The sequence below is a fragment of the Fusarium fujikuroi genome, chromosome FFUJ_chr02 (assembly GCF_900079805.1).
Source record: "Fusarium fujikuroi IMI 58289 draft genome, chromosome FFUJ_chr02".
In the NCBI taxonomy this organism is placed as follows: domain Eukaryota; kingdom Fungi; phylum Ascomycota; class Sordariomycetes; order Hypocreales; family Nectriaceae; genus Fusarium; species Fusarium fujikuroi.
In genome coordinates, this window is record NC_036623.1 from 3,660,957 (window position 1) to 3,683,861 (window position 22,905).

Genomic DNA, 22,905 nt, shown 5'->3' on the forward strand with positions numbered 1-22,905 from the left:
GACTGATTCAGGTCAGGTCAGGTCAGGTCAGGTCAGGTACGAGGAAGAAACTCTGACACGGACTCGGTTGCAGGTGGCGTTGCAAGAGTTTATAGCAACACAGAGCCAAGCCTGTCAAAGACTGTTAAAGCTAGGTACCGTACCTACAGTGAGTAAAAAAGGTGGTGGAGATTTTCTCGGGGCTGCTAGTGAATTGTTTGCCCAAATTGGGACTTGACATCCGTTCCTCGGCTCTCACATCAGCTTAATCTTAGTCTTGGGTCCGTCCTGGGTCTCTTAGCGGTAGTTCCGTCTGTCTGTCTGTGGGTTGTTCTAGGTCTTAGCCACCTACGAAAGCACCAAACGGACCCGGGCATGGTTCCACAGAGACAAATCTGTTCATCTGCATGTCTCTCTCTTGACTCTTCTCAAACACGCGCGACAGAAGCTAATGCCAGGGGTTTGGAGGCGAGGTCTCTTGCCCCCTCCCGGAGGCGCTCCCCGTTCTGTTGAACCCCCCGGAGAGGCTCCAAACCGAGGCATGCCCGCTGATCCCGCGAATAGCATGGCTGCCCAAGTGTGCTGATCGTATGGACTGCGCTACGAGATGAGAGTTGAGTTGAGCGACGGTGGATTTGGTGACACGCCGTACAAGGGCCGTAGGACAGAATTGGTCTGGTCCCGACAACTTGGGTTCTGTAGGTCCCGGCCCCTCGGTTCGTCGTTAGCAGATTTGTTTGTACATACAAAATTCCCATATATCTGCGACGAACTCCTTGCGGCCCGCATCTGCCGGATCCTGGATCCTTTCGTTTATCGTCAATCATTCTTTCTTGCTTTTCCCATTGTGATTCCGTCTTCTTTTCCCCTTTATTCCCATATGATTTGAGGTGAAGCAGGATAGAGCCTGGCTTCATCGACAGTCATGTCTGTCCCCAACAGAGGCCCTGAGCTTCAGGCTGTATGCTATACTCTTGCCGTTTCTTCGGTGATAGCAGTCGCACTACGTATCTATGTGCGCGTGCGCCTGGTCAAAAACTTTGGATTGGATGACTGGTTCATGTGTAGTGCTCTTGTAAGTCGCTCACTTCTCAACGACACCGCAAACATCAAATCACGACGACACATCAATTGATCAGACTATCAATACTCCATGTTTGACACAATAAATCTGTACACTCTAATGCCAACATATACTGACCACATGGCTGCATAGATCACATTTCTCCTATTCGTCATGTCGGCCCTACTTGGTGTGAAGCACGGCACAGGTCGACATAGAGACGACCTCGACCCTCATGACTTTCAGCAAGCAATGAAATGGTGGTGGTGGTGCTACCTATGGTTAGATACCTCCAAATGTGCCTTGTTTACCAAGCTAACCGTCCATACAGGTACTGCCTTACGATGATATCTTCAAAGATCTCCATTGGCTACCTACTCCTCCGAATCACGACACGAAAACTCGACGTATGGATCCTCTATGGCGTCATGGCCATAACTGTCTGCACCGGAGTCGTCTTCTTCTTCGTCACTCTCTTCCAATGCTCGCCGATCTCGTACTTCTGGAACCAAGATCAATCTGGAAAATGCGTCAAGCCTGAGGTCATCATGGCCCTCACTTATCTATACAGTGTGTTCAGTGTTATATCAGACTTCACTTGTGCTATTCTACCAATGTTCTTGGTGTTCAAGCTCAACATGGGAAGGAAGACGAAGCTGGCTCTGATTCCTATCATGGCTATGGCCTGCGTGTTGGTATACCCTCCTTATTACAAGAGACATGAGCTCACATCTTACAGGGCAAGCGCAGCTGTTGTCGTTCGATTCCCTTTCGTGAAAGATTTCAAGAACCCAGATTTCTTATGTAAGTCGCAACTCCAACTCCAACTCCAACTCCAAGCATGAGGATGAATCACAACTGACAAACCCAAAAAGGGGCAACAATCGACATCGCCATCTGGTCGACAACGGAACAAGGCCTGGCCGTCACGGCCGGGTCTTTGGCAACGCTGCGGCCTTTGCTTCGATTACTCGGCCGCAAGCTTGGCATAACGACATCGGGGCGGTCTGAATTGCGGGACACTGATCAGCCAATGGGCTCCGGGGGGTTCAGGCCTACAAAGGGTACCAACGGCAGCGGCAATAAGCATCGCGATCTTTTTAGCCTCGCCACATTCGCAAGGGAGGACGACCTGGACGGCAACGGGCGAGACGGCCAGGCAGCTTACGCTGGGGAGCACCATTTCCAGAGTAGATCGTCTGCTGAGAAGGGGGCCTCGGCGTGGAGGTCGAGGGACAATGAGAGCGAGGAGGAGTTGACGGGGCAGCTTGGGAGTGACAATTCGCGGATCGTCAAGGTGACAACCTTTGAGGTTCGTGAGAACAGAATTTGAAAATCGTACCAGCAACAGGAACAATAATGACGGCCTTGATATTTACAACGAATAATAATACTACTTGCTTATAATTTAGAAAAAATATGTCGTTGTAAAATGAGGATGAAGGTTAGTTATTTAAGTATTTGGGCTTACATCCATGCCTTGCTACTACTTACCTACAACTGAATGCACAATAGTGCTAGTGACGTCAAGTCAATTAGATTCGGGTAGCTTATACGACGAAGCTAAGCTACAGTAAAGCTCCAGCTTAACTACTATAGGTAGTATGTATGCAGGCATGTACCTACTGTACAGGCTACATCTGCTGTTCATAAGCTATACCAAAATAAGCCGACTCACTTGCAACATCCATGGCCTGAGCAAACCCTCGTGCTTCTAAAATGCATCAATCATAAGCTCGCTTGTCCAAACAAACGCACCGCAACGTTTCACTGTCGCGATTGACCGCCATATTTCGGCCTGCAACTGAGCTCAGAATCTTGTTTTTCCCAGACATCAAGCCCAATCGTCATGTATCATGACAGCCCAGGCCAAGTTGCAAGTCTCGGCCCCCAATGGAGAGGACAACACACGAGAAGTACAGTACAGATCGGTTGCTGCAGCATCACGTAGCCTGCAGGGTGCTTGTGAATCCGTGTCGGAGCGGCTCATAACACCATATGCAGTTAGTCGCTCTTCGCTTATCTGCACCCCACAAGAGTGAGAGGTCCAATACAACGCAACATTGGATGGCAAGCTTAATGAAGCCGGTCAAGCTGATCTAGGTGTAATTATTGCATGCAAGTTGGGGTCCAGAAAGGCTGTTTCTTTTCTCGACAGTTGGCTCAAGGCCAGGAATGAATGAAAAATCAAATTGTTCCCCTTGGAGATATTTAAGTGTATTTTCTTATTATTAAAGTAGTGTATCTATAACGATATTCAAGAGATGAATGAACCTATTTAACCAAGACTGAAATACAATTGTTTCCTAAAATGAGACGATTCAAGAAAAATACTACCTAGGTATTGATACAGTCCAACCCTCATTTCTTGACTGCAGGGCTACGAAGATTATATCTGGAGCTTGGAGCCTTTGGCTTGTTGACCATCTTGCCTTTCACCTGCTTCCTCTTTGCCACGCTTTTCTTGACACCTCGGCCTTTTACTCCAACTGTCACCCGCTTCTTGGCATTTTTGACGACCGGAGTATGTTTGGCAAAGTTGAGCGGGTCATGTCGAGGTGCTTGTGTCATAAGCAGCTTTTTGTAGACATGATTCAGCATGGGTAGATACGGCCGCTGCTCCTCGTCCTGACTAAACCTACCGCGAGGTCGGAGTTCCTTTGTTTCTTCGGGGAGACGGTAGGCTTGGATCCAGCAAGTCTTTCTCAGGCCTTTAGTTCCAGGCCTAGCCTTGAGGAACCGAGGCAGGGCCTCTTTCCAAGCATCGATGACATAGTATTGGAAGCAATATAAATCCCAAGAGGCCAAGCTCTGGAACGTCCAGCGTGGCTGCCACCATTTTCCCAAGCCCATTGGGTCTGGGTCTGGGCCAAATGGGTGAGGGACTGTTGACGACATGCTCAAGTCGACGAGCGTGCCATTCACATACTGGCGATCAGATAGGTCCTTGACAACTATCCCGTGCTTGTGGAGCTCATGGAGTCCCTCAAGCATACGAGGGAAATGGGAGACCTGAACAACCTGTTGATACAGCTCATAGGTATCCTCGTCTTCGTACTCCACCTCGTCTACCCAGTCTTTGACTATTCCCAAGCTGACGCCATCCTCTATTGAGAGAAACCATTCCAGCTTTGCATATGGACAGATCATCTTAGACCTTGCAGCCTGTAGCTTCTCAACGATGACGTCGGTACAGTTGAGAGCGACATATCCATGAACTTTGACCGCAAGGTCCTCCCGACCGACATCTTTCAGCCTACCGAAAGCTCGGCATTCGTTTTCGAAAGGTGTGAAATGATAATAAAACCCTTTGCAGCATTCATTGGGAGTTCTGCTGTCGCTATATGTCGAAGTGTAAGGAGGTTGGGCGAAGGGTTCCTCCCATACGAACTATAGTGGAGGCTGTCAGTATCTCGAGATCCAGTGGTAGGCGCCGCTGTTACTGTTTTGACTTACGAACTTGATAGAATAGATCTTGTCTCCAATTCGTGTCTTGATAATCCTACTGTGTGCAGCAAAATCGGGTTCAAGGATCTTGAGAAACTCCACATCATTTCCTTCAAAGTCGTGCTCAAAGGGCTCCAGCTTTGGGCCTTCACAGTCAGGCAGCGATTTGAGAGGAGGCATGACCAAGAATGCAGGGCAGGGAAGTACGTTGATTCCTGATGAGGGAAATATGAACCAGTGGCTCTCAAGGTAGTTGAAGTTGCCTGAAAGGAACTCAGAATAAGAGTCTGCTACTGAAAGGGAGAGGGACAGGTTGTAGGAGGAGGGGAGAACAAGTTAAAGAGAGCACGGACAAAGAAAGAAACAGTCATGAATTCAGAGGCGCGGCTCGATGAAATCAAATAAAGAACAAACAGCCACGAGCTATGCACGGCCCAAGCAAAAAAGTTGTGGCGCCTTTGAATATCAAACTTGTGCACAAAGAACGGGATCTTGGACCATGCAAGCCATCTGAATAAAGCCAGACAGACATCAGCACTATTGGCAGCCAAAATGAGCAGAGCAGAGTCTGCCTATTTTTAGGGCTAAGGCGTTACCGAATTAGAAGGACACTGTCGACTAAGTGTCATTAAACTTGCTATTTCACACATCCATGGTTGTGTTTCCTGCCGACGTGGCAATCCAGTCACCCAGCCCCCGGCCCCGTGCCCCGTTTACATATAGCCCGCTAATTTCAGGACGGAAACAAACCGCTAACGATTATATATGTTTGTTTCATTGTTGATAATGGAGTTTAGTCGCATATATGTGCATTTACGTGCGCTTGAACCTTACGCAAAAGACCTTGCTCGGAGTAGCCTTCCGAGCAACACTAGGAGGGAAAGAAGTAGGTAAATAGAAAGGAAGGGAAGAGAAGAGAAGGGGAGGGGAGGGGGAATTCGTTTATTGTAATATGATAAATCAGATCAGTTCAGCCACTATGTGATGCACGAACCCTTTTGAAGTCTCATATTGGCACTATAGCAAGGCAAACAGATTACGTATCTTACCAGACCCTACTGTGGTACTCAAGATGAGCTGTCAAATAACTTGTTGGTGTAACAAACCACACCCAGGTGTGTAGGTCTGGACTGCGTTCTCTCTCCTGAAGGCTGGAATTAGCTGATACTTTACTGCATCCTCATGTTACGGTGACGAGGTCTTTGTCCTGAAGATTTAATCTTCTCGGTGACCCTCCCCAGCTCTGACGTGGAAGGGCCCTGGAACCAGGCTATCATTACGGACGTATAAAACGACATCTTGGACCTGCAACACTACTTCTGACGGAACTATACTCTCCATCTTATTCCACGTTCATCGAGAACCATCTAAGCCATTCTACCTCGTTATCCTTTCTTTCTTTGGCTGTATTGGCGCTCCTCATAGTCAACACAAGCGACCCATTGATCAATATGGATCAAGCATCTATCCTCAGTCTCCTATCCACCAGGAACACAGTACTCACCGACAACACTAGACACGAACGGTCGCGGAATCAACCTACCATGATTGCTATGAATGCTGAGAACATAACTCGTTGGAACGATTTCAACATGGTCAATATCAACAATGCCTACGGAGACTTGCTGAGCAAACCTTCAAACATCATCCTGGGGCAAGGAGCCATCAAGTCTTTCCGTAACCAGTCCGAGCTGCGAAACTACGCCTTAGATCCATTGATTTACACTTTGCGTCCGCTGGTGTCTGAGAGCGCGCGTGTGCTTGGCCAGAGACTCGGCTTCTCCCCCACCATTGAGTGGCACCGGGATATACCTTTGGCTGGTCCGCAAGTCGTTGCACGACAGGCTTTCCATCCTAGCTTGACGATTTTTGCTGATACCATGCCTCGAGAAAACCTTGTCACTAGCATGGTCCACGTCTCAAGCACCTGGTGTTCCACAGACATTGAAAACGATTCTACGAATCCTATCCAGCACCTTGGAATATACGCGGAGCCCAGCGGGACTCGCTACAGTTTTGCGATAACCGACACCGAAGTAGTTGTCATTCGCTTCCACTCGCTGAATGGGGGAGAGACTGGCGCCCAGTGGAAGGCGATTCCGCGTAGTGTGTGCGGCGAAGGAACCTTGACGATCAACCTGGCCATATGGGCTCTCATCATGATGAGCTTAAACGACCAACACCGCTCGGTCGTCGAGTATGCACGAACGACTCCCATCAATGCCTGGTCGGCGCATGACGGTTTCTATTGCAACTATCTTTCGGGACGCCGCCTCGACTATCTCCCAACGGGGGCTGTGCTTCTGGATCAGCAGATCTAAGACATGCTCCACAGCTTAAGTGCCACTCTTGGGGCTTCACGGTGTGAGATTTTCATTTTTTTTTGGTTCTATATGTCTTTCATTCTGTTTGGGATAGACTGGAGATAGACTGGGGAAATACAAGGGGTCAGATTGTACAGGGGAGGAAGTGTCAGCAATGTTGTACAGACGGGATCAAGTAACAAGTTGATCAACGTCATTTTAGTTCTGTTCAGTTTCTTTCTCAATTGAGTTTTTGTTTTATCCCGGCAATTATCGTGACACCAAAATTAATTACAATTACTCGCCTTTGTCAAGCACGCCTTAGATCCATCTCAGTTCTTTGACGAGAACGCAAGCTTTAAGCACACACTTCAAGAATGGTTCAGTATATCTACCGGCATTTGGTAACGCCACGAAGCCTCCGACGGGCCTTAACTACAGGAAACCGTTCCAGCTATACAGCTAAGTTGAAGTCTTGAGAGCAGACGGGACGATCTGGCCTGTCTTGTAAATTATGTTGCACAAAGATGATCAAATATACGACTCAGGTTGAGTGGTCCTATGATATACCTAACTCTGGGCTCCCCCTCATCAATAAGCAAGCCTCGTTTGAGGCCCGGTTAGCTCAATCGGTAGAGCGTGAGACTCTTAAATGAGTACACCATCTCAAGGTTGCGGGTTCGACCCCCGCATCGGGCTGTTCCTATACAAATGATACGATTGATCTTCTTTTTGGGGTTTCCAATCCTAGTAGGCATTTCAGGACGTTTATTTTGTAGGCAGGGATGTCATATCACCCGTTGGCGTGCGGTCCTTTATCCACTGCGAAGCCTTAGAAGTTCATCAATTCATAAGTTCATTCATCAAAGTTACCACCAAATGCTGCGGTCGCCAGTCATTGCATCTTCCACTGCCAGGCCAAAAACATTTGCTAACTGTATTGAGTCATCTTGGTCTGAACTCCGATTCCTCACATAATGAACAGAAGGTCGGTGTCTAAATGTTCATGTTAGCATTTTATTCAAGAGGGGCATCAGAGAAAATACAGGCTTACCGATCGGATGGCTACTCGACAGCTGTGGCTTCTGGGTATACTTCGTCTCCAGAATGTCGCGAACACTATTGAGCAATTCGACATAGCTCTGCTTAGGGTTTGCCTTGATTGCTGAAATGAACGCCCACGACATGGCGCCTGTCGCCTGAGCATTAATCGTGGCGTCGGCCCTGCAAAGACGTTAGTAATGCCTCGTGAACTGAGTCAATCAACTCACGATGTCTGGTCATCTTTGCTTCCTGACCACATGATAACATCGGCTGGCGATGTTCGCGTGTCCTTGGTCTTCTCGTACGCATCGTCACCTCGGAAGGCGGTCTTCGCCAAGCCGAAAACAGAACCAGCGGCGCCCGCAAGATCTCCACTAGAGTATGCTCTAAAGGCGTCGAAGAGGCCTGATGCAGCTTCCTTGGCTAGGTTGGGTTCTTTGAGAACACCCTTTGTTGAGTAGACGTATGGGAGATCCATGACCGTGGCTGAATGGCACGAGTCAAAAATGGCCGTGAGACGGACACCCTGCACCAAGGGCTTCACGACACGGAAATGGATCTCATCATCGATGATTGGACCAGCTTCGGTGTGGTCAACGGGGTAGATGCACTCGTCGTATCCGTCATCTTCATCGCCATCCAAGTCTTCAACCTGACCACCATGACCTTGAAGAGAATGTTAGATAGTTCGGTTGAAGTGACGCACTAGACTCACCAGAGTAGTGGAGGAACAGAGCATCGTTGGGTTGAGCGTTTGACACAAGCCAGCCCATCGCGCGAATCATGTTTTCGCGGGTAGGAATCATGGCTGGGTTGGATTGATCATCGGTCAGAATGACCATGTCCTCTCTCTTGTAGCCATATCGCTCAACAAGGAAGGCCGACACGTTGTGGACATCGTTGATACAACCTCGAAGCTCTCCCTCCTGATTGAAGTAGTTGATGCCAATCAAAAGAGCCTTGCGACGACCGGTACAGTTGGAATATTGGAAAGTATAGCCTTCGGGAGCTCCGTGACCGAACTGTTGGGGCGTAGACGGGGGAGGTGGGCCGGCTCGAGCGTGCTCAGCATAGTGGTGCTGGCCTTGTGGGAGACGATAGCCGTATGCGTCAAGGCCGGGAGGAGGAGGGTATGACGGAGGAGGATATCTCTGACCTCCAGAATGGCCTCCAGAATAACCGCCGTATTCTTGCTGGGGAGGAGGAGGTCCAGGAGGAGGAGCGTATCCGTAACCGCCGCCGCCTCCTCCTCCATGATATCCTTGACCTGGGTAGTAGGACATGTTGATCTGCTGTGTGAGAAGTGAACTGATGCTCCGGGGCCTGCAACAGTTGACGTGGAGAATTGAGAAAGACGAAGATGCAAGAGGGAGCCCGAGAGGTTCGAGTCGTAGCCGCAGAGGAGAAACAAGCACGTAGGTCAGCAATCAGAGCGCAGCCTCACTTCAGTCTCACAATGGGATTGAGCTCGCAGCTGCAGTTGAGCTGCATTTGGAGGACGGGCGCTAATTGCGAGGCGGGGCAAAGGGATGGAGGGGCAGAACCTAGCCCGGGAGAGGCGGACCTGATTCACCAGCCCTGAACTCCCCTGAACAGCCCCCTGGAAGTGACGGGAATGAACGCTCTGGAGGCCGCTGGAAAGAAACCTTCCTCATGACACCAGCGGATGGAACGCCAAGGGACCTGGATTGCCTTGGCGCTGCAAGAGCCCCTCCCCCTCACCGCAGCATCAGACGTGGATGTGTCGAGGACGAGCCAGTGAATCATTCATGGATGTCACAAGGGAATAAGATTGTGAGACGACATGAAACCCCTCATGATTCCGGGGACAAGAGAAGATCCATCACCAGCCACCGGGTGTTATTGCTTCCACGATAAAAATCATGGGCGGCCTCTCGCCTGTTGTGATGTTGACGCAGTATTATTGCCATTGGGTGAATGAATGTTTGCTTATTTGCTTGATATCACCGCTCTCTCATAGGGATACGGGCAGCATATCATGACTGCTTGCAGCTTTGCTCCGCCACACTGGTGTTGCAAAAACGTACCATATTCCCTTCATGCCAAATACCCCTAGGTGCTCTAAATTGGTCGATGGGGATGTACGAACGTTGTAGTTGACGGAGTAAGGGTGAAGAATACAAGCTCTTAAATTAAATAGGTAGCTACGTAGGCTGTTTGGCTCCATGTTGTGTGAATTCGAGGCGATTATCCGTGTCCATCAAGCCAGACGAGGAATCAGTTGGATACTGCTGCAGTTGACTCCACGCCACTATCAATCATGTGGGGGCATTTCTCCGTGCCTTTTATGTCGCAATTGAACAATGTCAGCATGGAGTTTGTTATCGATCATCTCGTTTGGCAGTCTTAAACATCATGCCCCAGCCTATCCGATACGTTGACAAAACGAGGCTTGTTAAAGCCAAACGTGAACGAAGCTTGCTTTCGTAAAAAGAAAGGTACCAAAGCTTACTCCGTAGAGCTGGTGACATTTGGCACCAGAGCGTTGCCCCGCCGGAACGGCCCGCAGGGGTCACTATAGGTCCACTGATTGGCCACGTCGTAGCACTTTCACTGGCTGGTCCCCGAAAGCTTGAGGTTGGGTGTTGAATGGAGGGGTAAACGGGCTTTGAACGGGCCTGTGCGGCGGCTCTGAATACTGAGGTGCCCTTTGTGCCTTTCACGCAGCGCGATAGCATCATACCCGTGTCTCCCCCGTACCTGGATCACTCTCTGCCCTACCAACCTCCAGGTACAGTAACTGCAAGAGTGCCATTTTCACACAGTGGTCCATATTCACCGAAATACTTCCCTTTTTAGTAGTGACTCAGTGAGACCCCTCCGTTTCACCCCACCATCCATCCATGCACTGTCGGCAGCTGCCAAGCATCTCTACCGACTGTCGATAACTGCGCAGGTCACACCTAAATAGGCCCTTACTCTTCACACCTCGCACCTCACACCTCAGGCCTTTCGCCATTATATAAACAGAACCCAGTCGCTCTTTTTTTAATCCCTCTCCTCTCATCTACCTCACCTCTTTTCTTCTTTCCCTCACAACCCTTGATTCTCCAAACACCGACTTCGCACGCCTTAGTCCGAAGTCACCCATCATGTCTTTCTTCAAGAAGATCGCCAAGGAGTTCGAGAACCTTGGTATCGGCGACAAGGACGAGAAGAAGCAGGAGTCTCAGCAAGGCTATCCCCAGGGCCAGGATAGTACGTTCTTACCGCACGAACATTTTCTCAGAGCATGTGCTAACTCTTCAACCCCCAGACAACCGAGCCTACGGTGACGGCGGCCAACAGTACGGCGCTCCTCCTCCTCCTCAGCAATACAGCTCTCCTCCTCCTCAACAATACGGAGCTCCTCCCCCTCAGCAGTACGGAGCTCCTCCCCAGCAGTACGGTTCACCTGCTCCCCAGCAACAATACGGTGCTCCTCCCCCTCAACCCGCCTATCAGCCCCCGTCCGACCGCCCTCCTCTGCCCCAAGGTTGGACTGCTCAGTTCGACCAGAACCAGCAGCGATGGTACTATGTTGAGACAGCCACTGGTCGCACTCAGTGGGAGGCTCCTGGTCAGGCACCTCCCCCTCCTCCCCCGGATTCTCGTCCTCCGTATGAGTCTCAACCCTCTGACGGATCTCGTGGTTACCCTGGTGCTCCTGGTGGATATGGTTCTCCAGCCCCTGGAGGCTACAGTGGTGCTCCTGGCTATGGCGGCTACGCTTCTCCTCCTCCTGGTCAGGGTGGCTACGGATCTCCTGCTCCAGGTGGTTATGGATCTCCTGCTCCAGGCTATGGTGCCCCCTCTCCTTATGGTGCCCCCTCTCCCTATGGTGCTCCCTCTCCTTATGGAGCCCCCGGTCAATACGGTGCTCCCACTGATGGTGATCGCGGCAACAACCCCTACGGTCAAGGCGAGAAGAAGAAGAGTGGGAGCTCTGGGATGCTCCTCGGTGCCGCAGGTGGTCTCGCCATCGGTGCTGTTGGCGGTGCCTTGATCGCAAACGAGCTCAACGACAGTGACAGTGACCATGAACACTCCGCAGCCGCCGCTGCTGCTCCTGCTGCTGCTCCTGCTCCCCAGGTTGTCAACAACTACTACGGAGCTCCTCCCGAGGATCCCTATGCCGCTGACCCTTATGCGCAAGATGGTCCTCCTGGTGTTCTTCCTCCTACCGATGCTGACGGTAACTCCGTCTCGTCCAGCGACCGAGAAGATGTTCAAGAGGCCCGTGAAGAGTACGAAGAAGCTCTGGCTGAAGCTAATGACTCGGATGCCAGCAGTAGTGATCACGAGAGACTCGAGGAGGCTCGTGAGGAGTACGAAGAGGCCTATGAGGAGGTGTACGAGGATGATTAAATGGTGTAAAACGAGCTATGAATAACGACATGTTTACGTCTAACTGTAACAGCATTGCTTTGGAGCCGTAAGGGCAAGGAAGAAGGTTGAATGATTTGTCTCACTTGTTAATACCTTAGTACACAGTACAATACCAGAGCACATTTCGGACTGCCTGATATGCAGTGCATTTTCTTTTGTGAAGGTTTGCCGGTATCGATCCCGCGCATGTGCGTTGAATGCCAACCTACTTACCTACCTACCTAGGTACCAAGGTAATGTCTTGCATTTCTCAGGCATATGCACGGGCATGCTGGACCACGTTAAGAGATGCAGCAATTGCAGGCTATTGCTTAAGTAGAAGCCGCCTTCGCTTATCGGCACTGGGCCAAGAACTGCAGACCCTCCATTGCAGGGCCTTTTTTTTGCTGTGCAACAGTAACACAGAGTCTCTCGAACAGCAACCAATCAGTATTGTATTTAGTATCAGGTATCCAATCATTATTCATACAGTAAAATCGCTTTGAGGTGAGCCTCATATTGCAAAAAAGGCATTCCGGTCTCAACAGCAAGTATTTCGAGTCCACCTGCAATACAGAACAACAGTTGAACGAAGGACAAAGAACGAATTTCCGAGGTCAAAAATGGATGAGTTGTCCTTCTCCACGCTTGGCATTACACGATAATGGCGGAGCGTACATTGCACAGCCCCTTCGACAAATTCTTGGCAATGAAACCGTAAAAGTATTATACGGTTTGAGTTGTTTTTTTCTCCCCAGCGGGCGCTCGCTGGACGCTGTTCAAATTCTCACCATGTTGTGATGTAACGGTAACAAGATCACTCGGCACAGATATTGCCGGCTTGACGAGCTTGTTACGGTCAAGCTTTTGCAACCTTGGGAAATAAGCATTTATCAGAAAGCTTGTCGTTTTTCTTATTTAATCATCTGGACCAGGAGGTTTACGAGGGCTGGTGAGTGGTGAGCTTGACATTGATGTTGTGTTGTCTGGTGAGGGATAGTGGGGATATCGATGGCCAAGAAGGCCTAGGTAATTGGTATGAGTTAGACTTGATTCGTTGGCGGGACATTATTAGTCTTTGCTTATTCTTCATAGATCATAGATCTCCTCTTTTCACGTACTCCCGTGAATGCTCAGGCGCGTGTGGACTCAGGCTCTACCACTATGTTGAACCTTTGAGCATGACCAGCAAAGCAATCGTTCAATTTCATTTCCACATCCTGGATACAAAGACTAAGCCTAGCAGTTCTGACTCCTGATACAGGTCGCGTTCAATCTGGAGCATCACTCATTCGATCCATCGTGCAGTCCTCTGAGTATTATAAATATCGTTAATCAAGCCCTTTTACATAGCCCTTTCCTTCATGGGGGGACAACCACTGGCACTTAGGCGGCAGCCCCGCGAGGGCCCCTGTTCTCGTTGTTTTTCTCATCAAAGCAGATGCACATTGCTACCATGAGAGCCATGTCAACACCGGGCGCAACTTCGAGGGTATATTTTTGTTTGCCAAGTAGCAAATCCCGGGCGCGAAATTTGCGGTCGATACAAGCGACCACGTTGTCCGTGGTCTTGTCAACGATGTCAGCACGACGGTCGAGCCAGTTTCCTTTCATCTTAAGAATCTCTGCTGACCCATCGATCGAATTGAAGGTCGCTGTAGCTCTGGAACCAAAAACTAAAATATATCAGAGAAAGATGCCGAGACTATCATGAGGAAGACTCACGCTGCAGGCAGTTCCTCACAGTCATGATTCTCGCTCCTTGAGGGTCCTCCACAGCATACGTAGTATGGATATGGAAATGCTCCTTGACGATGGAAAAGAGATGGTTCTCTCTCATGTCATAGACCCTCTTGCGTCCAGACAAGCTCATCACCACGCCCTCTACCTTGAGAATAGGGAAACCGTTGGCATGGCAAACCTCAAAGTCATCGCCGCTGAAAGACAGTCCCTTTTCTTTGACGATGAGAGTCTCTGTCCGACTGGTGATGTAAGCTAGGAAGATGCCGATCTGATGCAGCGTCAGCCCGGCTGGAATTGGAGGTTCTACGATTAGAGGAGGTTGAGGGGTCTGAGGCAGCGCCATTGTCGCTATTAAGGTAACAATGATGAATCAAGATGAGGTTGTTGAACTACCGTAAAGTCAAGAGCAGGAGATGGAGAGTGCTATGATGCAGAGTTTAAGGTGCGTGTTTTATTGAAGGGTCGCGAAAAAGTAAGGTATTTGTAAAAGCTGCAACAGCGAAGAAATCGTCACAAGGAATTGCCTTGAGTTGGAACGGAGATGTTGGGTGCTTCATCAGATGGCAGTCGCACCTTGCCTCGCACGTACCTACGTGCATAGAAGGGTTGATCACCGCTACGGCGAACTCCTCAGATGCAGGAATGAGGCAGCGAAAGATGCCCATGAGGATTATTAGGCCTTTTCTCGCCTGGGACTGGCAGTCAAGAGAAGTCTCTTTCCAACGTGGATTCTGTCAGGAAACATTGTTCATCAAGACAAAGCATCCAATCTCCGTCCTCAACTGATGGATCGTCCTCCAAGGTAGGTACGTCACGACATTGGCAATTCATTGAGAGGCATGACCGTGAATAGGTAAACGGAAATGAAATCGATCGCAGGGTGAACTCAAGGAGTAAGCTTCGAATTCATTGATCCGCCTTTATGGAACCTTTCAGTCGTTTCTCGTTCCCCAAATGTTTGTGTCTTAATACTTGGCTAAAAATACCTTGACCAACATGAAGATCAGTCAGTTTTGCGGTTATACTACGATCGCCGGTGTCACATGTTCGCTGGTAATCGCGGGTACTTCTCCATGAGTATAACTGCTTCATTGTATGCAGAGCAAGGGGCAGTCGGGCGAATGACACGATGATGATAAACCACCAGATGTTGTTGTATAGTAACTCAACTCAAATAATCCAACAATTTGCGGCCAATGTTCCGCAAAGACGTGGATGAATAAACAGCGTTTGAATTGGGATGTAGTTTATTCAATGTACTAATCTAGACATACCATTGATCATTCAAGAACATGCACTGCACCGACTTAAGGCCATAGGACAGGCCTTACAGAGAGGTTCTTGTAAATCAACATCAGCCACCCTAGATAGAGGCCGCCAATCATTAAGCAGCGAAATGTTTGTACATAGGAACACTAAATGCATGGAACAATCACGTGATTGGTTCAACCCTGCTGTGGACAAACTCGGTCTGGTGGTCTAGTGGTATGATTCTCGCTTAGGGAAAACCCTACAGCATCGCTTGCGAGAGGTCCCGGGTTCAATCCCCGGCCAGACCCTTTTCTTTTGCTCTCCGTGCTCCTCTATGTTTGCGGCTTTGTCCTTTTTGTGTTGTTGCTCGACTTGATGTTATCACAGCTGAATTGGGATTAAAAACTCGGACCCACTTAAACCGAGCCAATTAGAATTGGGGGACCAAGGTTTAACATGAAAGCCATTATAAACGGTTGTCATGCCAGTAAGCGAACAATGAATGTAGCACACGAGTTTGGCAAGAGTTAGAAGAAAATAGAGTCAACCATTGTCTATCCTAATCTACCCATAACTAATACAAGAAAAAGATCTCGGGCGCGAGAAAAAAGTCAAGACACGCAATGGGCGTCATTCAACCCACGATCCATTCAGGATATTTACAGAGCAAACAGGGCAAGGAAGGCAAGGGCGGCAGTGGAGACGCCGAGAGAAGCAGCACCGTTGGTGATGGTGCTGGGAGTCTCAGCAGGGGCAGAGCCAGACTCGGAGCCGGAGCCGGAGCCGGAGCCGGAACCAGACTCAGAACCGGAGCCAGAGCTGGATCCAGAACCCTCAGAACCAGAACCGGAGCCGGATCCAGAGCCAGAGGTAGGCTTAGAACCAGAGCCAGTAGCGGTGGCAGTGCCAGTGGATTCCTCATCATCATCGCTGGAGCCGCTAGTAGCAGAGGCAGTAGAGGTGATGAAGGTAGCAGTGGAGTTAGAAGCGTGAGTGGCTGTGGAAGCACCGGACTCGGTCTTGGTCTTGGAGTGGACGGCAGAGCTAGTGGTCTCCTCATCGTCGTCAACCTTGTCGCAAGAGAGATCGAAGAGAGGAGTGGTGGAGAGGTTATCAGTGATGGCGAACTTCATCTTGTTGTCGGGGTTGGAGTCGCGGAGAGTGTACCAGAAAGTGGGGGTCTTGTTGAAGAGGTACTTGCAGCCAACGTCGCGCCAGTACTTCTGAGCGTTCTTCACACTAGGAACAGCCTCATCCCAGTCAGGACCCTTGTAGGGCCAGCCAGTCTCAGTGACCCAGACAGGCTTGCCATTGGAGGCGGCGATGGTGGCCTCGTACGCCTTGTTGAAGAGCTTGGCAGCGTTGTCGATGCTGTTGCCCTTGTCGTTCTCATAGTAGGGGTACTCATCCACACCGATGAAATCGATGGCGTCGAGGACGGCCTTGTTGGTAGCGTTGCCCCAGACGTCCCAGGTGTCGACGTGGCCGACAGGGATCTTGCCAATGGGGGTGCCCTTGAAAGCCTTCTTGAAGTCGTTGATGAAGTCAACGAGGACATCGGGCTGAACACCGACACCACCCTTGTTCTTCACGCCAGTAACCGAGTTACGGTAGAGATCCTCGCTACCAACAGAGACTCCGATGACGAGGTCGGTCAGCTTGGAGCCGTACTTGTCGACAGCCTTCTTGAGGGCGCTGATCTCCTTGTCGATGTTGTCAGTGCCGGAAGTCCAGACACCGAGGAGGATCTCGGTCTTGGTGTCGATGGCAGCCTCGAAAGCCTCAATGGGGTCATCCTCGGAGTAGGCTTGGATGTTGGTGTAGAGTCGGACGGCGCTGAAGTCGCCGGGAGCGCTCTTCAAGTTCTGAGCAGTCTCGAACTCAGCCTGGAAATCGGCCTTGAACTTGGCGGCACGGTTGGCGAGGGTGGCACCAGAGTTAAAACCGAGGTAGTTCTTGGCCTCAACGCCGAGGGCGAGGGCACCAGCAGCGAGGGTAGCGGAAACCTTCATGTTGGCGAATATAGATTATCGATTCTCGGGTAAGTGATCGATATGTGGTGCAAGCAGGTTGGTATAACGTCGAGCAAGGTCACACCAGCCGGGAGCTAATTCTATTAAAAGAGCGTGGGTGTGATTATTCGGAAATGGTAATCAAGAAAGAAGCCGTTCTGGCAGTTAAAGAGAGTGACGAGGAAGTAAGAATGCCGAATCCAAAAAGAGAATCCAGACAACAAAAAGGAAATGATGGACGGATGGGAAAAAAGATGGGAAGTTGATCAAAGAATGAGGAAAGGCGCTTTGTTTTGCTTTCGGAACGCGGTGAGATTAGGTCGGGGGGCGGTTGCAGCGGACATGGAGCCGTCACGTGCCGGGCAAGCACTAAGTTCCCGGTTTTTCAGGGGAAATGCTTACGACGCTGGTCCACTAGGTTATGGTTAACGTGCCGTAGGCCGCTAAGAATAGAAAGGCATTTCTTGGAGGTGGGTGCTCATTGGACGTCAACCCCAGCTTCTCCTGTTTCGTACCCAAGAAGCAATTTTGCAATGCGTGATCGTCGATAAAACAATCGAGATGAATGCTGCTATTCTTGAGAAATGAACATGATGGCTCTCGTTTTTCGTATTGCGAGATTTGATGCTATATAACGCATCGTTTATCTGTCAAGCCTCGTAGTGGCGTGACTTATGCAAGGAACAATGCAACCAATTCTTGAGACCGGATGGAAGCTAAAACAAATCCAGTGCATCAAAGTTTATCCTTGAGCCAATCTCCAATGCACTCAAGATACTGGTAGGTACCTGGGATTGAGTTCCTTGGTAGCCAATCTCTGTATACGAAGCCAAGCGTGGGATTTAATTTGATGTTTGAGATATAGAATGCGACCAGCTGTATTTCACCGGCTGGATCCCCCCCTTTCTTTGTTTGAGGTTCTTGGACTTCAACTTCAGACATCTCTCTTTGATGTGATGCAAGAAGCAATTCTTTGTCGTGGCGAGCGAATTCCTTGGCACTTCAAGCGCTAAATTAGCTGAGGCTGCGGGTGACGATGGTGGGTTCAAAAACTCCCCCTTGAAGTGGAGAATACGATACTTGGGCTTGGCTGGCACGGCTTTGAGGCCGATCGATCCGTTCCTGAATTGGGATGGCTACAGATGAAAGAGGCTCAATTTAGCAATCCCTTCCACATACTGACACTGCCTAGCATACCTAACAGATACTCCGTACTGTACACGTATTTGCTCTGTTGATGCTGATCGATATGCTGCACAAACATTCACCGTCTTATCACGTGTCCTTAAGATTAGGCGCTGATCCTGGATCTAATGTCTCACCAAGACATTCCGCCATGACTTCGGTTGGGCTTTAGTCCAGCATAGTTTCAGCCACGCCTATCCAATGGTTATCATCATCAAGGACAATACTCCGTAATACATATAATAATTGTTGATCAAGCAAAAGGTATCGCTAAGTCATGACATGGCTCCATTCACAGACCGTCACGTCACATGAGGCCTCCCGATTGCAACCCCAGCACTCAATTTAGTGCTTCTCAGCTTCAGGCTTCTCGTGAGCCATAAAGACCTCGTCCTCATTAATGTGGTACTTGGCAGACTTGCGTGCCGGGATACCCTTCTGGAACTATCCAAATTCGTTAGCTGCGTTCTCGGTCCTCGTATTCAGCTACTTACCATGTAGTCCATCTCACCAAAGGTACGGTCCTTTGTTTCGAACATACGGAAATAGCCCCAAGTTAGAGTGAGAGTGGCAAGACCTGCCCAGAAGAAGGCCTGTAGCATGTTAGCGTTGCATTGACGCTCATATCGATTGGCTGGACCTACCGTCTTGCCCTTGAGGTTCCATGATCCTGGAGACAACATCTCGGGCTGGATGAGACCTCCGCAAATGATGTTACCAACATAATATGTCGAACGAGCCAACACAATTGTCTGTGTACGCAGACGAGTCGAACCGACCTCAGCAACGATGGTGTAGATGATGGGACCGACAGACATGGAGTATGCTCCCAACCACACAACGCAGAGGATCGATTGCGCCCAAGCCAAGGATAGCGTCTGCTTGGGCAGCGCCAGGAAGCCGATAAGCCAGAGAAGCACGACAAGGAATGAGAAGCCAGAGAGCCAGATTGTTCGTCGACCGAACTTGTAGATGTAGAACCACGAGATGATGGTACCAATAAAGGCAATGCCAGTTCCGCCAAGAGCAATACCGTAAGAGGCAGAGGGACCAATACCAGTCTGTTGGAAGAAGAAAGATCCACTGTAGCAAAGGGCACCGCCGTTGGTGATCTGAGAGAGGAAACCCATGCAAGCGATCTCGGTTCGTCGAAGGTTACTACCTCGGAAGCAGTCCCAGTAAGAAGTACCAGAACGCTCCTCAATCTCAAGCTTGTTTGTGTGGACCATAAGAGCAACGGCATTCTCGTAGTTGATGTTGTGTTCCGGTTCGGACAGTCGCTCGAGGGATACTTTGGCCTTCTCGAGCTGGTTCGTTCGGACAAGATGCCAGGGCGACTCGGGCGCCATGTACGCTGCGATGGCGAGAGGAATAGGCCACACCCATTGGATCGCAAAGGGAATTCGGTAGCTCCACGGGGTAGGATTGTCAACGAGACCTTTTAGTACACCAGCTGAGATGAACTGTCCAATGCACCAGCACAGGTTGACATAGGCAGTGAGATATCCTCGAATAGCAAGAGGGGTGACCTCAGCAGCGTAGGCGGGACCAGTTGTAGCGAAGATTCCCCAGGGAATATTGCAGAGGAATTGACCAACGAGAAGGACCTCGATGTTGGGGGCAAAGAAGACGACAAAGATGAAGGCTGAGAGCCAGAAGAGACCACTGATGAGAACCTTGCGGTGTCCCCATCGCGAAGTAGCCCAACCGTTCAGAAGAGCACCAATGATGTTGGCGAGGGCGCCGAGACAATTGAAACGCTGCTGCCAATTGGCTGAGATCTGATGTCCGTTCTCCTTATCGAGATATTCGCCGTACTTCTCTCGGAATCGTGGGTAGCCATAGAAGGAACCGAGGAGGGTAACATCGTAACCCTCCATGATGACAGTAGTCGAGATGACTGACAGTGGCCTGTTAGCGATCTCGGCGTCAACAGTTCAATGGTAAGAACTTACGGATGGACCAAAAAGCAGCGCGCTTGTAAGTCTTGAAACCCTGCCAAACAGTAAAGCTATGCTCATCGGCAGTGGCTTCAAGAGCCTCGTTGGCGAGGGCTTTGTCGTGAAGGTCTACATTCTTGAGATGATCAAGACCAGCGTCGGTGCTCTCAACATGGGGCTGAATCTCCCCGGAGTGCTTTTCGGCTACCATGGTGAACAGATTCGTCGCTTACCAGCAGCAGACTATTCGCAATGAGGTTTGAAGGGCTCAAGATACCCTTCGCTGAACATGGGCATGTTATATCGTCCATCTCCAATGGTTCTCCTCATGCAGAGATGATCCTCGAGGCCGGGAACCGGTTCAAATCGCCGTAGAAATAGGATCGACGGCCCGTGTAAGTGAAGCTATCTCGTAGTTGAACTCACCCGCCATTGGTGGAAGATCCTGCGGGGAAAGAAGTTGGTGATGAGGGATGGAGTGGTCAATATCGATCGTTAGTGGACCGGATAATAGCTTGACCACTAAAATGCCTTTCTCCTCCCCAGCTTGTTCCTCCTAGAGAGGTGGGGAATCTGGGGTAGTTTCTGGGGGATGGTGGTGATCATCAGATGCCATGGTCTAGAACCCTGCTTCTCTGTACGTCGGCCGATGTTTTTAGACAGGAATACACCAAAAACGCCAGTTCAAATGTAACTTCTGTCATTTGTTATAGTTTGATATGGATAAATATGACTTGAGCAATCCTTCAGAAATAGGTTGAAGCTTCGTCTGCATCACAAGATGGCTGACACCCAGGAACAGGGCTTCCCCGGCTGCTACTGTACCACACCTGGACGATCACAAGCATCGCGTGATTCGTGAAGAAATTCCCAATGCTACGTCACCCACTTATACGCGCTTATATGCGATTCGTCTTGTCTTAAGCTTGACCTATATGCCTTCAATTAAGGTACCACCACCATGAGGCTTAACTTCTGGAACCGATCCAAATTTGACAATCCTCCCCCAAATGTGATTGGGGGTTTGTAGCAGTCTCAGTTTTTGCTCTCTCTCTTCCTTGGTATTCCCTATTTTCCGACGGCCGCTAGTAAGCAGCCACTTTTCTGCCTCCTCAGCAATGCCTCCCCATCACTTTTGTCTTCCCATTTTAACCATTTACACGGTTAGAACCAACTTGAGCCGTCTCTTAGAAGCCACAAGCTCCCCATGCTTTGAGGCACAAGGATGAGGTGGTTGGGTTGCACCTAGACATGGCAGTCAGGGCTTACACCCATTCACTCAATGCACGACTGCGGCACTCACCAACTCAGGCTAATTTACCTTGGCAAATCCATCCTCAGCCCGAGCAAATCAAAAGTTCCTCACATCAGAATACGCAATGCAGAGATGCAACTCGGTAGATCTTGACCCGAGACGGTGGAATCGAACCACGCTTGACTGGCCATGATTCAAGGACACAGACATCAGGTGAACTGTCACCTTACAGTAGCTTCTTGATTTGTTTCATGCATTCTGCTACTTTGAGGGGTTCGATCGGTTGACGGGTTACATTGCCGGCGGATCATTCTGCAAGTTTCCGAATAAGCTCGAGCCTTTACTGACAGACGTTGCCCCCCCTCATTCGTATAGTCACATATCTTCGGTTACACTGAATGAAGATAAATAACCTTCGCATCCATCACTAGCCAGACTGCTCAATCAAAAGGTAAAAGACCTAGTTGAGACTGATGACCTCAACATTTCGAACTTGAAAAGTTGTCGCTATGGCACAGGGTTCAGTACAGACAGACGCATCAAACTGACGGGAAACTTACGCGTTGTGGGACCAGGTGATCCAGAAGATCCTTCAGTCTGATAGTTGACGATCCTATATAGACATTAGATAGGGTGAGTCTCGATATTTTATAAAGCATATACCTACAGACGCAAACCCGCCCCGATGTAGTCACGACCATATTGCGTAGTCTGCTCAACACCATCGAGGAAGAACTTGACTCTCACATCATGACCGTTCTCATCACGCAGTTCAGCACGAACAGAGTGCCATTCCTCGGGATTAGGATAGTCCCTATCAAGTGCAGTTACCTCATTAGAGGTATTGAATGTGTTGAAAGAAATCTTCCCAGAGCCTTTCCACTCTGCAATATCAATCTCGGGCGGCCATCCACTCGCAGCATTGAGCCAGAAAGCAGGCCAGGTTCCTTTATCAACTGGAGCAATGAACTCAGCACTGATATCATAACCACCACCAGCAGAAACAGTGAATGTTGATTTGGCGTGAATTGCTCCAGAGAGATAATGAATGGGGTCTTCTTGATCATCTCGTGGCTCAGCAGTCAGAGTGAGAACGCCATCAGTGACGGAGACGTGTTCCTCGTCCATTCGGGCGCCGCCATTGTGTGTGGCTCCTCAAGGATACAGGTAATTCCAGTATTTTTCGAGAGAGTTGAACGAGTCTGAAGGAATTTCTGTCGTCGCGCGTCTTTCAATTGGTGGTCGCAGAGCAGAACATGATGCTCCTACGCCGTACAGCGCAATGATAAGATTTTTAAACTGCATTTTCTTAGCA

At 49.7% G+C, this 22,905-nt stretch overlaps 9 protein-coding genes, besides 2 other annotated features; 3 read left to right on the forward strand and 6 right to left on the reverse strand.

Annotated features, from left to right (window-relative positions):
* Nucleotides 1–904: 904 nt before the first annotated feature.
* Nucleotides 905–2,375, forward strand: FFUJ_04219 (related to integral membrane protein PTH11; the record flags this gene model as incomplete). XM_023572522.1 has 4 exons in its annotated part: nt 905–1,054; nt 1,196–1,323; nt 1,374–1,846; nt 1,918–2,375. 4 exons carry the CDS (start codon nt 905–907, stop codon nt 2,373–2,375), a joined length of 1,209 nt encoding a protein of 402 aa, XP_023426630.1.
* A 1,028-nt stretch (nt 2,376–3,403) lies between these two features.
* FFUJ_04218 (uncharacterized protein) lies at nt 3,404–4,669 on the reverse strand (the record flags this gene model as incomplete). XM_023572523.1 has 2 exons in its annotated part: nt 3,404–4,432; nt 4,499–4,669. The coding sequence occupies 2 exons, from the start codon at nt 4,667–4,669 to the stop codon at nt 3,404–3,406; spliced, it is 1,200 nt and encodes a 399-aa protein (XP_023426631.1).
* A 1,271-nt stretch (nt 4,670–5,940) lies between these two features.
* FFUJ_04217 (uncharacterized protein) lies at nt 5,941–6,810 on the forward strand (the record flags this gene model as incomplete). Its single annotated transcript, XM_023572524.1, has 1 exon — nt 5,941–6,810. One exon carries the CDS (start codon nt 5,941–5,943, stop codon nt 6,808–6,810), a length of 870 nt encoding a protein of 289 aa, XP_023426632.1.
* A 596-nt stretch (nt 6,811–7,406) lies between these two features.
* Nucleotides 7,407–7,491, forward strand: a tRNA (tRNA-Lys).
* A 271-nt stretch (nt 7,492–7,762) lies between these two features.
* Nucleotides 7,763–9,119, reverse strand: FFUJ_04216 (probable Metacaspase-1; the record flags this gene model as incomplete). XM_023572525.1 has 4 exons in its annotated part: nt 7,763–7,788; nt 7,847–8,016; nt 8,064–8,502; nt 8,552–9,119. The coding sequence occupies 4 exons, from the start codon at nt 9,117–9,119 to the stop codon at nt 7,763–7,765; spliced, it is 1,203 nt and encodes a 400-aa protein (XP_023426633.1).
* A 1,830-nt stretch (nt 9,120–10,949) lies between these two features.
* FFUJ_04215 (related to NPL3-nucleolar protein) lies at nt 10,950–12,204 on the forward strand (the record flags this gene model as incomplete). XM_023572526.1 has 3 exons in its annotated part: nt 10,950–11,055; nt 11,114–11,713; nt 11,807–12,204. 3 exons carry the CDS (start codon nt 10,950–10,952, stop codon nt 12,202–12,204), a joined length of 1,104 nt encoding a protein of 367 aa, XP_023426634.1.
* Nucleotides 12,205–13,590: 1,386 nt separating this feature from the next.
* FFUJ_04214 (uncharacterized protein) lies at nt 13,591–14,290 on the reverse strand (the record flags this gene model as incomplete). XM_023572527.1 has 2 exons in its annotated part: nt 13,591–13,880; nt 13,930–14,290. The coding sequence occupies 2 exons, from the start codon at nt 14,288–14,290 to the stop codon at nt 13,591–13,593; spliced, it is 651 nt and encodes a 216-aa protein (XP_023426635.1).
* Nucleotides 14,291–15,415: 1,125 nt separating this feature from the next.
* Nucleotides 15,416–15,506, forward strand: a tRNA (tRNA-Pro).
* Nucleotides 15,507–15,857: 351 nt separating this feature from the next.
* Nucleotides 15,858–17,210, reverse strand: FFUJ_04213 (related to glucan 1,3-beta-glucosidase; the record flags this gene model as incomplete). Its single annotated transcript, XM_023572528.1, has 1 exon — nt 15,858–17,210. The coding sequence occupies one exon, from the start codon at nt 17,208–17,210 to the stop codon at nt 15,858–15,860; it is 1,353 nt and encodes a 450-aa protein (XP_023426636.1).
* A 1,530-nt stretch (nt 17,211–18,740) lies between these two features.
* FFUJ_04212 (probable alpha-glucoside transport protein) lies at nt 18,741–20,546 on the reverse strand (the record flags this gene model as incomplete). XM_023572531.1 has 4 exons in its annotated part: nt 18,741–18,839; nt 18,890–18,988; nt 19,040–20,295; nt 20,351–20,546. The coding sequence occupies 4 exons, from the start codon at nt 20,544–20,546 to the stop codon at nt 18,741–18,743; spliced, it is 1,650 nt and encodes a 549-aa protein (XP_023426637.1).
* Nucleotides 20,547–22,050: 1,504 nt separating this feature from the next.
* FFUJ_04211 (related to glycoside hydrolase) lies at nt 22,051–22,718 on the reverse strand (the record flags this gene model as incomplete). XM_023572532.1 has 3 exons in its annotated part: nt 22,051–22,097; nt 22,151–22,203; nt 22,258–22,718. 3 exons carry the CDS (start codon nt 22,716–22,718, stop codon nt 22,051–22,053), a joined length of 561 nt encoding a protein of 186 aa, XP_023426638.1.
* Between the last annotated feature and the right edge of the window lie 187 nt (nt 22,719–22,905).